At 39.8% G+C, this 13,033-nt stretch overlaps 2 protein-coding genes across 2 annotated transcripts in view; both read right to left on the bottom strand.

Annotated features, from left to right (window-relative positions):
- Positions 1 to 865: 865 nt before the first annotated feature.
- LOC122844082 (girdin-like) lies at positions 866 to 3,419 on the bottom strand. The gene is made up of 2 exons (XM_044139261.1): positions 2,260 to 3,419; positions 866 to 1,706 (listed from the first exon to the last, which is right to left on the bottom strand). The coding sequence occupies exons 1-2, from the start codon at positions 3,417 to 3,419 to the stop codon at positions 938 to 940; spliced, it is 1,929 nt and encodes a 642-aa protein (XP_043995196.1). The 3' UTR covers positions 866 to 937.
- Positions 3,420 to 6,996: 3,577 nt separating this feature from the next.
- necab1 (N-terminal EF-hand calcium binding protein 1) overlaps positions 6,997 to 13,033 on the bottom strand; it is a 29,831-nt gene continuing 23,794 nt past the window's right edge. The window contains exons 9-13 of the mRNA XM_044137930.1: positions 12,761 to 12,808; positions 11,283 to 11,395; positions 10,302 to 10,379; positions 8,794 to 8,885; positions 6,997 to 7,634 (exon numbers count right to left, since the gene is read on the bottom strand). Of these exons, the coding sequence (XP_043993865.1) occupies positions 7,606 to 7,634; positions 8,794 to 8,885; positions 10,302 to 10,379; positions 11,283 to 11,395; positions 12,761 to 12,808 (360 nt within the window). The 3' untranslated portion in view covers positions 6,997 to 7,605. The remainder of the gene's footprint in view (positions 7,635 to 8,793; positions 8,886 to 10,301; positions 10,380 to 11,282; positions 11,396 to 12,760; positions 12,809 to 13,033) is intronic.

Below are 13,033 nucleotides of genomic sequence, written 5' to 3'. Positions count from 1 at the left end.
AGCCCTGGAGGTCAGCCTGGAGATCAACAGGACTCGCTACGAATCTCTGGAGGTCAGCCTGGAGATCAACAGGACTCGCTACGAATCTCTGGAGGTCAGCCTGGAGATCAACAGGACTCGCTACGAATCTCTGGAGGTCAGCCTGGAGATCAACAGGACTCGCTACGAAGCCCTGGAGGTCAGCCTGGAGATCAACAGGACTCGCTACGAATCTCTGGAGGTCAGCCTGGAGACCAACAGGACTCGCTACGAATCTCTGGAGGTCAGCCTGGAGATCAACAGGACTCGCTACGAAGCCCTGGAGGTCAGCCTGGAGACCAACAGGACTCGCTACGAATCTCTGGAGGTCAGCCTGGAGATCAATAGGACTCGCTACGAATCTCTAGAGGTCAGCCTGGAGATCAACAGGACTCGCTACGAATCTCTGGAGGTCAGCCTGGAGACCAACAGGACTCGCCATTTAATCTCTGGAGGTCAGCCTGGAGATCAACAGGACTCTGCCATCTCTGGAGGTCAGCCTGGAGATCAACAGGACTCGCTACGAATCTCTGGAGGTCAGCCTGGAGACCAACAGGACTCGCTACAAAGCCCTGGAGGTCAGCCAGGAGACCGACAGGACTCGCTACAAAGCCCTGGAGGTCAGCCAGGAGATCAACAGGACTCGCTACGAATCTCTGGAGGTCAGCCTGGAGACCAACAGGACTCGCTACGAATCTCTGGAGGTCAGCCTGGAGACCAACAGGACTCGGTATGGACTCGGCAGTCCTGCGGGCCTCAAGCTCTCCTGCCAACATCTTTCAAGCATTAAGCTCTTCCGCTATCAGCCCCCTAGTGTCAAGCTTCCCCTGACACCGCAGTCCTGTTGTCCTCCTGTTGTCCATACCACTGCCACCGATAATCAAGCGTGAAGCCTGGAGCCCTTATGACACTTCTTTACTTAAAAGTCGAATATTTCAGTCCAGTATCTGAGAGTGTCAATACAGCCTCTGATCGCACGTTTCAATATAGGCGCCTGCTCTTGTGGCTGTTCTGAAACTGGCTGGATGTTTTCCTGGGTTTCTTCTTCTGATGTCTCCTGGTTCAGCTGTTCCATTTTTTTCCTCGTACAATGGATCAGATTTTCTAATTCAAGCTGCAGCTCAGTGCGCATATGCTCCGAGGCAGCGCTTTTCTCCTCCACGGCAGCCTTTTCCTGCTCCAAGGCGTCGATTATTTTCTCCAATGCTGAGCTTTTTTGCTCCAGAGCAGCGCATTTCTGCTTCTGGGCCGCGTTTATTTGCTCCAAACAGAGGTATTTCTCCTCAAAAGAGATTTTTTCACGCTCAAAAAAGTTGCCTTCCTCTTCCAAGATGTCATTTACCTGCTTTAAAGTAAAGATTTCCTGCTTCAGGGTAATTCTTTCCTTTTCCAAGACAGTGATTTTCTGTGCCATGTCGGTGTTTCTCTGCTCCAGGGTGGTGTTTCTCTGCCCTAGAGCAGTTTTTTCCTGCTCCAAGGAGTTGTTTTTCTGACCGTGGGCGTTGTTTTCCTGCTTCAGGGCAGTGTTTTCCTGCTTCAGGGCGGTGTTTTCCTTCTCCAGGGCAGTGTTTACTTGCTCAAGGGTCTTGCTTTTCTGTCCGAGAGCAGTTTTTTCCTGTTCAAGTTTATTGTTTTCCTGCTCCAGTGTATTTCTCTCCTTTTCTAAGGCAGTGATTTTCTGCTCCAGGGTGGTCATTTCCTTCTCCAGGGAAGTGTTTTTCAGATCCTGAAGGGCAGTGTTTTCCTGCTCCAGTTCAGTGTTTTTCTGACCCAGGGCGATTTTCTGCTCCAAGGCAGTGGTAATTTGCTCCATTGTGGTGGTTTTCTGTTCCAGAGCAGTTTTTTCCTGCTCCAGAGTGGTGTTTTTGTGCCACTGTCTGGAGTTTTCCTGCTCCAGGGCTTCAATTCTTTTCTCTAAGTCACATATTTCCTGCTCCAAGGTGGCGTTGTTCTCCAACAGTGCGGTACATTCCTCCTTCCGGGTGGCCATTCTCTTCTCCAAGGTCTTGTTTTCATCCATTAGGGCGTAGTTTTCCTTCTCCAGGCCGAACTTTGCTTGCTCAAGGATGATATTTTTATGTTTTATATAATTTTTTTTATGCCCCAGAGTATTGATTTCCTCTTCTAAGGAAGTGATTTTCTGCTCCAGTGTGGTGTTTTCCTCTTCCAGTGTGGTGTTTTCCTGCTCCAGGGCTCTATTCTTTTCTCTCCTTTTCTAAGGCAGTGATTTTCTGCTCCAGGTTGGTCATTTCCTTCTCCAGGGAATCGTTTTTCAGACCCTGAAGGGCAGTGTTTTCGTGCTCCAGTTCAGTGTTTTTTTGACTCAGGGCGGCGATTTTCTGCTCCAAGGCAGTGGTAATTTGCTCCATTGTGGTGGTTTTCTGTTCCAGAGCAGTTTTTTCCTGCTCCAGAGAGGTGTTTTTGTGCCACTGTCTGGAGTTTTCCTGCTCCAGGGCTTCAATTCTTTTCTCTAAGTCACATATTTCCTGCTCCAAGGTGGTGTTGTTCTCCGACAGTGCGATACATTCCTCCTTCCGGGTGGCCATTCTCCTCTCCAAGGTGTTGTTTTCATCCACCAGGGCGTAGTTTTCCTTCTGCAGGGCGAACTTTACTTGCTCAAGGGTGATATTTTTATGTTTTATATAATTTTTTTTATTCTCCAGAGTATGTTTTTCCTTTTCTAAGGCAGTAATTTTCTCCTCCAGTGTGGTGTTTTCCTGCTCCAGGGCAGTATTCTTTTGCTCTAAGGCAGTTTTTTCCTGCTCCAGGGTATTTTTTTCCATTTCCAAAGCAGTGATTTTCTGCTTCAGAGCAGTTTTTTCTGTCTCCAGGGTGCTGTTTTTCTGCGTCAGGGTATGTTTTTCCTTTTCTAAGGCGCTGTTTGTTTTCTCCAGGGTGGTCTTGTCCTTCTCTGGGGCAGTGTTTTCCAGACCCTGAAGGGCAGTGTTTTCCTCCTTCAGCGTGGTGATTATTTGCTCCAAGGCACTATTCTTCTGCTCCAGGGTGGCGATTTTCTGTTCCAGATTGGTCTTTTCGTTTTCCAGAGCAGCGTTTACTTGTTCAAGGGTGGTGCTTTTCTGCCCTACAGCAGTTTTTTCTTTCTCCAGGGCAGTGTTTTTCTGGCCCAAGTCGGTAGTTTTCTGCTCCAGTTTGTTGTTTTCCTCTTTTAAAATTTTGTTGAGGTCGAACACCTTTTTAAAGTCCTCCTCTTTCTTGCTAAGCAGCATGTCTTTCTCAACCGTGGCTTTTTGTATGTTTGTAAGTTTGATCCTCAACTCCTCATTTGATTTTATTAGAGTCTGTCTCTCTATTGACATCCTATTGACTTCTTTCAGGATCCGTTGGAGCTTTAGGGTCTCTCTTTCTAAGGCTTGTTGTTCACAAGCAGAAGTCGACGGCATACCGCTTTCACTCATTGTTTGTTGTTTTTTTTTCTTGACAATTCCAAAAACTTCTAAATGTTTTTCTTTATTGGTTTGTTAAGAGTTGACTTGAAAAGCTTTCCGTTTCAATCTTTAGTTCGGAGACAATCCTTCTATTTCCTCTCGCTCTCTCGTCTGAAATGGTTATGACGGTAGATTTCAAGAGTGCAGCTTTTTGATGCGCTCCAGTGCATCACTCTTTGTGACATCATTTCGTGTGATGTCACAAATTGATGTCACCACCTCAGCAGAACAACTAGAAAACTGCTGAAGTTTGAATCAAAACAAACTTTATGGCTGAATGCAGCGCGGCTTATCTGATGGCTATTGGAGACAGTTGAGCTGGTAACATATCTCCAAGGCTAAAATACGCACTTGAGAGACAGCGACTCTTGAGGACAATGGACTGGCACAGCAGGGTACCAACGGTGAAAAGGAAACATTGCGCCCTAAAACAGAAAAAGGGGAAACGGGCGGGCCTGTTGACCCAGATGACGCCAAGGAAGCCACTAATTCCGACTCCCTTTCTGGCCAATGGTAATTACTGAAATTCGTGGTTTGGGTAATGTTATCATTTACCAAAACTATATGAGTTACAACAACATTTAATTTCCCTTTGGGATCAGTAAAGTTGAATTTTTAAGGCAAAATTTTAGCAATTTTTTTTCCTCTTTTTGTACAGTTTCTAGTGAAAATAACTTAATAAGAAGACAAAAACTGACCAATAAGCAACTTTTAAGCAAGATATAGAAGCTTGTTTAAGTAAATAATTCCTTAAAATTGCTGAAGAATTATTAGTTCGATTGACAGAATATGATACTTAAAACAAAACATTTTTTCCCCAGTTATAAGTGAAATAATCTGCCAATGGAACTAGTATTTTTTCATCAATATTAAGGAATCACTGACTTAAAACAAGCTCCTATATCCTCCTGAAAAGTTACTCATGAGTTAGTTGTGGCTTATCTTAAGTGTACTAAGATGTTTGCACAATAAACTAGACTAAAACTACTTGGTAAGATTTAGTGTTTTTGCAGCGAGGGAGCTGAAAACAATCAGAAATCATTTTTATTTCCAAAAGATGTGAAAAATTATGCTAAGTTATGCACTAAAATAAGGCATACTGAAGTTCATATTTATAATGTGGCAGGGTGCTCCATTGTGGTGCTCTTCTCTGGGCCTTTTCCCTTCATAAAGAAACTTTCTTACTCATTTTGCTGATCGCTTGTGCTAAGACGTAACCGAGAGAATCCGGTTGAAGGATTTTCAAAATAAAAGATCCTCCAGACTCGGATAATACGTTAAACGGAAATATTTCATTATTTCTTGTGCGGGCCGGTACCAACTGGTCCATGGCCCTGGGGTTGGGGACGACTGCTTTACGTTACAGGGTTTCCCCCAGATAAACTGCCATGTTTTTGAGTTAAAAGCTGTTAAAAGTTGACAGGAAATTTGAAAATATCCCTGGATAACTATGTGTTATTGGAAGATTAATAAAGTCTTAAAAAATGCAAACATTAAAATAAAAACTAAAGTAAGTAGGTGATAGTTAGCCTTGTGGGGGTCCACGTAAAGCCTAGTGACCCGCCAGGCTTATAATACTCTGAGGAAAATCCTACATCAGTAAAAACATCATGCAGTCACTAATTATGAAGTAGGCAAGAAGCATTATATAATGAATCATCAAGCAAATACACATCCAATACGTTGAACAATGTTAAACTTACAATTCATCAAAGGCAGCTCTAAGCAGGTGGACTTTTAGCCTGATTTAAAGGAAGTCAGTGTTTCGGCTATTTGGCAGTTTTCTGGACGATTTGTCTGGATCTTGGAGTAATTTCAGTTGGCCAGAGCCTCTTGGGGAAGGTTCACCACGGTATCACGGTTTCTCCATTAGTGGACAAAGACTCACACTGTGGTTCACTGGAGTCCCAAAGTCTGAGGTCTGATTTTTTTTTAAACTTGTCCCAGACGTACAGGCCAGCTTGGAAAAGGGTTTTGTCCCTTTATGAATAAAATTGTCAGTTGAATAAAATAATTTGACTTCGGCTACTCTTTGAAGACATTGTAAATATCTTTATTTTAGGCCACCTGCCTAAAATAAAGCTCTGAGTCATTTTTTGCCAAAAGTGATTTATTGTTTTTGTCTTTTTTTTGTTTTGTTTTTTTTTTTTTTGCCTAAAACATCTTTTGGAAAGAAAGAGTTGCTGATTCCTAAGCCACTGAACCCTGGAGAAACAAACTCCTTCACTGAGTAAAAATAAGTTTAAATTTAAATCTGCTGGCCGTATGATTCATTTGAAGTTACAAGTTGAAGTTGAAGGTAGTTCACTATTAATCTCTATGCAAAGTTATCTGTCACATGCAAACATCTGTGTTTGAGCTGCTGCTTGCGTGATTCAGTATGGTGTGTTGGAGTAGTCATAGCACTAAGTGAGACTAGATATGCCAATGATATGCCGTTCCTCTTTATTGAAGCTGCAGTACTGCTAAATTTCCACACGGTGGCACTGTCTGCAAACATTAACAGAGCTATGCTTCCAGTTTAAGTCGGTCATCATAAACGTATACAGAAATGCGGCGAACGCCTTGCAAAAATTACTCTCAAACTCTGTTTAAGTTACGATTCACGGTGAATTTTGAAAGTACGGCTTCTCCCCAATTAAATCATGTGCAACAAATTTCCTTTTAGAAGTAACCTAATTTAAAAAAAAAGAGCCCACCTGTCTTTTTCAATATTAAGTCCAGGTGTTCTGCGATGGCCGTGGAGGTTTGTTAGAGAACTTTAGAGAACAAAGAGCATAATGAAAGCCAAGAAAAAACAGTTTAGGGAGAAACTGTCTAAAGTTAAAGGTTAGATTATAAAATATATAATCCCAAATTATGAATAAGTACGGAGCACCGTTCAATCACCTGGAAATGTAAAGAGCATGGCACAACTTCAAACCTACGGTACCAAAAGATAAACTAGCTGTCCCACTAATTAGGAAGCTGAGCAAGGTGCGTTGGTCAGGTGAAACAAAAATGTTACTTTTAACTACGCATTTAAACGGCAAGTTAATTTTGAAGAAGAAGAAAAAATACTACCTCAGTCAGTACATCACTCTAAACACACTATTCCCACTATTCCCATTGGTGTCAGCAATGTGCTGTGGGAATTTGTGGGATTTGCGTTTGTCAGGAAAGGTGATCCTACAGTGCGTTTTCTCAGGTGGGCTAAGAACAAACACACATTGGACAAAAACAGTGAAACCTTGGTGGAATATGCAACACACTGTATTAGGAAGTTTGAACATGTGAAATTCTCTGTTAGACTCTTCCAAACGATCAAGCAAAAAAATAGCTGTTCCTCCAGGATTTTTTATGAATACACTGTTCATTCATAATATTAGGTTTTTTATACTAATACTTTATGCATGTTTTACTAATATGTTGACCAACCATGAAGTATCCCTGTAATAGGCATTTATTTAATTGTTTCAGCTAACTACTATGTTACAAAAAACCATGTGGTGACACACTTGCAGAACAAAAAACCCAAGAAATACACACAGCATACACAACAATATTATCTTTATTAGAGACTTTGTCTCAGTTCAATACATTAAAGACAGAAATATGGTTTAATGAGCTCCCTGGAGCTGCTACAATTGACACAATGTCTTTCTAAGCGGTTCATTTCCTCTCTTTCACACACTCATTTAATGCAAACAACAACAATAATAATAGTAATAGTAATAATAATAACAAAAGTCTAAATTCAAACTAAACCTATTTATGAATCTATTCCTAAAACCAGAACGTGATGAAGCCCAATGTCCTCAAAGAGATATCTAACGTGACAAAAACACAAACATTTCGTCTCTACGCTGGGCGACGTCACGGCGATGATGTCGGACCATCAGATGGGTCACGGATGAGCTCACAGCTGTTAGGATTAAAGAGCTTCTTCGTGAATAAGTGCAAACAGACACACATGAGCTACTGGAGCTACCACTGAACTATGAAGGAACATGGAAAGTCATAAACACTAATCACCATGGCTTCACAAGTAATGTTGCTTCAAGGAGAGTGAGGTGTTTCTGTGGACTGGTGATGTGTTGACAGGTGTCTGTTTGCTCCTCACACCGTCTGGTGATGATCAGTGGATGTTGGTGGGAAATCTTCAGTTGTTGTTGAGGACCCACCAAGAAGCTGCAGGTGAGATACAGATGATATGCAATCTATTAAACCCCTGAGAACAGGGCTCAGACTCATTTTCAGTTTGGGCCATATCAAAAATCTGAATTTTCTGAAAGGGCCACAGTATATTGTTAAAACCAATTAAATTGATAAAATACCAAGAAACAGCTGTTCCTCCAGAATTTTGTAATTTAGGTTTTTTTTGTCAATCAAAATTTCAGATTTTGTGGTGCCAATTTAGAAATGTATGTAAGGAATTTTAATATTTGCACTAAGGTACGATGTTAAATGTGACTTTTTATTACGGACTATAACTTGACTTCAAGAAAGGCTGACGCAGCAGCAGCCACTTAAATTCAATGTTTTTGACCAAATTTGAAGAAAATTTGCCGTGAGATCATAACAAAATGTCAAGATTTGTGTAAATTTTGCAGATTTGTAAAAAAGCTGGTAGAACTTATTGATGTAATTTGGAGTTTAAAGTTTAAAGACTTGGCCCCCCGGGCCTTGAATTTGACACACGTGCCTTAGAAAATTTCATCTAGCCACATATCATTGCTTTCAATCAATTAGAATATTGCTGAAACATTCATTTATTTCCCTACACTGGTTACACTGAGAGAATAGAGTTTAAAATACTGTTGCTAGTTTAGAAATCACTGAACGGTTGAGCACCACAATACAATGATAAACATTCAAATGCGTTATAATGCCATCAGACAAAATGTTATGTTTCAATTGTTGACTGTCTTTAACTATATTTTTGTTTTTATGATGTGAACTTTGAACTGCCTTGTTGCTGAAACATGCTACACAAATAAACTTGATTGATTGAGTGATAATATCATATCATCAATATCATACAGATTAATTACACACAGATTGATGTGTTCAAGACTTTATTCGATGGCAGCTAACGAAAACAACATTTAAGATTAGAAGATTACATTAGACAAATAGAACATTTTTGAGTTTATTGAAAAGGCTGTTTATTACATGCTTAAATGTTTCTGTTTTTTTTTTTTTTTAAAAAAAAGGTACTTCTAATCTGACAGTATTCTAATTTTGTGTATGTTATCAAAAACTGATGGAAAACTTGACTTACTTTTACATTCACTGCAAAGCCTATTAATTGTGAAAACCTTTGTGGATGTGGGATGTGTTTCCTTACCAGGAACAAGCATGGTAGTAATGCTCTCAGGAGTTTCCAGGAAGTCTACGTTCCCCCTCTGGAAGGTTTTACTGTAGTTAGTCTGCAGGTGGCTGAAAAGCAGAGAAGACAACACGGGACGTGAGGAACTGATTGCTGTTTGTGTGCAGTGATTCAAAGCCATCCTGGTTTATCAGTTAAAGCTTTGGTAAGTAGGCTTCAGTGTTGTTGGATGGAAGGACGAACCAATCAAAGGTGGAAACATGCAGGTTTCAAAAGAGAGACAGTGACTCCGACCCTGAATCTAATTCAAAGGAGTTGATTGAAATCAAGCAAACCCTGGAAGATTTAGATGCATCTTCATTTTCGTTCAACCAAGAAGTTTGCTTCTGCTAGGAAATCAGAAAGATGCCTCTCAACTTAAGCTGCTAGAAAAAAATGATTTATCTGTTTTTAGTTGTGTTTGCTTTAAATGTTGACAGCCTTCTGAATAATGAGTGAAAAAAAAGTGTTTTGTGGCGTTACAGTGATTTTACAGTCGCTAATAAACTCTTTGCATTTTTCCACTGGGAATTTAACCAATTATCTACAGCAATGTGCTCCACACCTTTAAGAATGCCTCTGTGCCATCACACTAATTTTTACCTACGGAGGGATTGACTCTGACTTGGCCAGTGAATTATTACTTGCAGTCAGAAGGGTTATTAAAATTAAAAGATTACTTTAAAACTGAATTTCCAAAAATAATTTTGGGCTTTATTACATTGTTGTTGACTGATATTTGGATCTACAGCCTAAAACTGATAAAAAAATAAATAAAATAAAAAAATACAATGCAATAAAAAGAGAAAGGTAAGAGAAATATTCTATAGGCAAATCATTTACATTAAAGTATATCTTTTAGTTTACAGACATTATAAAATGTATTTTTTTGATACTCTAGTGGAAAGTTGATTTTTTGTTTTCAGTTTTTGACCATGAAGATGAAGTTCAAAGATGATTTATTTATCAGCAACAAAAATATTACCCAGCATGCTATTAAAAAAGCAATCAGATTATAGTCAAAGCTTCAGCCGTACATTTTCTGCCAGAATCCAGTATTCTGAACAACATAGTCTGAAAAAGACCAAATTTATCGTCCCACAATCTTTTAAGTTCCTTAAAAATAATAACACATCCATGAAACCTCGAGCCTCTGGTTTTTGCAAATATATGATTGCAAAAGGCTTTGGGAACCTCTATCACTTTCAAGAATCCACAGGAATTCGTTTGAAATGTTTCTTATTTATCTTTACAAGAGTTGCCAATAAATACTATGAGAATATGTATAAAGTCGTCATCTGAACGTTTAATAATTTATCTAGAATTGATTTACTTTTACTTAAACTCAAATTAAAGACTCAATCAAACCGTCACTGATAATGAGTCCAAGCAGTAAAAAAAAAAAGAGCATAATGTAGAGTTAATGTGAATCGATCCACGATGCATTAACTCCGACGCGCATGGGTCACACTCATGCGGACACTCACTTCTTCCACACGTTGTTGTGTTCCCAGAACTCGTAGAGAATGAAGCGTGATTCATTTGCCAGCCGCTGAACTGCGATGCTGCCGAGTTAAAGACAAAAGAGGGCACACGAGTCATGCAGTTGCTAATGAGTGTTGCTGCATCATGTCCCCCAACAGAGCCCGTGTTTCTAAATTGTTTTCTGCATCCTCGCTGTGTGCGAGCAACTAGGTGTTTACAGCGCAATTATAACCACAATTAAATTGTAAAATGCAATCATAATCTGGCAACATTTGTGCAGTATTTTCATTTAATCAAAGAAACGAGTTGAAAAATGTACTATTTAAAGGAAGCAACGTGATAAAACATGTAAAGTGTCACACTCTGCTTCAGGCTGCCGGTATGAGACTAAAGCCAAAGTGACAGTTAGCTTAGGACTGACTCAGGTTGAAGAAATGTTTAGGCACAAAGCAAAAAAAGATAAACATTTTAGTTTTTAGGGATAAAGAGAAGGAAACATTCATGCTCTCCAATCCTTTGAAGCATGTTGTGGGTAAGCTCAGCTGAAGAACAAGAACAAAACATGACAGGCGAGACAAATATTCCAACACTGCAACAGGTTTTCTCTCCCTAATGTGGCAGAATTTCAGATTAAGCTTATTATCTCATAAAAAACTCTCACTTGGATGTGAACCACATAATAATCCTGCAATCGTGTTAACCAGATGATGTCTGCATATTTACAGTTTACAACAGTTACCCCATTGTTGCCAATTCAGCAACTTTCTTGATATATTGAGCAACATTTCAGACAAAAAACTGATATCGGCCAAAACTAGAATGGGAAAGCTAGGCTTTTTAAAAGATCGGCCTGAAAACTGCAATCAGTGCACCCTTACCTAAAATCCAAATAAAATACAGCTTGTATTTGTAACACACATGAAGCACGACATGCAAGCTCAATGGAACAAATGAGAACGGGTAACAGAGGAAACAGAACTGACTGTAAGCATCCTGTCTGGGCACAGGCACAATCCATGTACTGCCTGAGAGCCAATCGAAACTCCTCCAGCTCCTCCTCCAGCACTGACAGCTGCCTCTGGACTATTAGGATGTGCTGTGAAGACAACACACACATTCAAAATGTCAGCTTGCTTCTGGTATGGTTAAATCATCCGCCTGTTCAGATGATGAATCACAGCTCTAAAGGATAGACAGAGGTGGGTTTTGACTTTCTTTCCTCGGACAATAAGAAAGAGAGGGGTGTTGGAGCTCATCCTCTGGTTGAGAGGTGTGAAGAACGGGAAAAACTTGGTTTAATCGTGACAACAGAGAGCTTGCTGTTGTCATGTCGTGATGATTTGACAGCCACAGCGGCAGAAGAGAACAGGGAGTGAATGTTGGCTATAAGACACACTGTGTGCTTTAATGAGGGGGACTTTTCTGTGTGTGACCAGGACTGAACCTTTAGGATCTTTACTATTTACTTACTAATTTGGAAGAGAAAAAAAACACACACACACACACATACAGAATCTGAAGTTGTCAAACAGAAAACAGTCACACGTCAGGCTGGTCATTATCGGTTTCTTCAGCGGCCGATTTATCCCAAGTGACACACCGATAAGCCAATTACATGTTGATTCATTCATGCAGACATCTGCACTGAAGCAGTAATGAGAAATGTTATATTCATATCCATGGGTTAAGATAGATTATTATACTGCAATAATATTTTGCTGTATGTCCAGTTGTTATTTACAATTGTCATTATTATTATTATTGTTATTACCCGTTGTTTTATCACTTAAAATTTAAATAAAAATACATTTAAATTTAAAGTTGCAACAAGACAAAGTGTGAAAATGTTCAATAGATGTAAATAAGGTTTGCAAAACACAGTAAAATCCAAACAAAACAGTAACATTATAAATCAACACAAAATACCAGGGACAGGTTTCATAATCTGCTATTGTGGTTTAAGCTGGTTGGATTTTAAGATAATTTTTTTCATTTTAAAATCTCTTTGCACCCTCTTGTAGTAACTTTGATTTGAAACAACGCCCTGTAGAAATGAACATAAACACATATCAGTGTGACCATCGTTAGAAATACAGTCACACAGCCACAAGACAAGATTATATATTTTGCAGTTTTTTTTTGTTTACACTCCTTTTTTAGATATAAGAGAAGTAACTATTGCCTTGACTGGTTGATAATTCCTGAAGACATAGAAAGTCTCGGTCGGTCCACATGTCAAACATTGTCAAACTGTCACGTCCAAATAAACCTTAGACACGCAGATTATGAATGAAGATGGACTAAACACAAAAGAGGGGAAGTGCTGCTGTTTCTATGGCAACTGCTGTCTTCATTATCAGCGTACCCTCTGGGTCTGCACAAGCCCTCCATGTGACAGCGGAGTAATAAACACAGCATGGTCACTGCATAGTGAAAGGAGGATACAAATCAATAGACCAACCGACTTGCTCTCCAAGACCTCCTCCTCAACGGGCTCCATGCGAATCCCCTGCAGAGGAGAAAGTACATGGATATTAGCTCTTGTTTAAACTGCACAAGGGTTTACATTTCCTCGATATTTACATAGTTGTTACGACAAGTTTTGGGGGACATCTTAAACCACAAGCTAAAAAGACAACATGGATGTAAAAACAGCATCTAAGGAGGAAGATAAAAGCGAAACAAGGAAGAAGTCTACGTGGATCGATAACAGGAAAATAAAAATAATCATTAA

Source organism: Gambusia affinis, linkage group LG14 (assembly GCF_019740435.1).
Source record: "Gambusia affinis linkage group LG14, SWU_Gaff_1.0, whole genome shotgun sequence".
NCBI classification, from domain to species: domain Eukaryota; kingdom Metazoa; phylum Chordata; class Actinopteri; order Cyprinodontiformes; family Poeciliidae; genus Gambusia; species Gambusia affinis.
The sequence above is the reverse complement of the archived record's forward strand: the minus strand, read 5'-3'. Positions and strand labels throughout refer to the sequence as shown.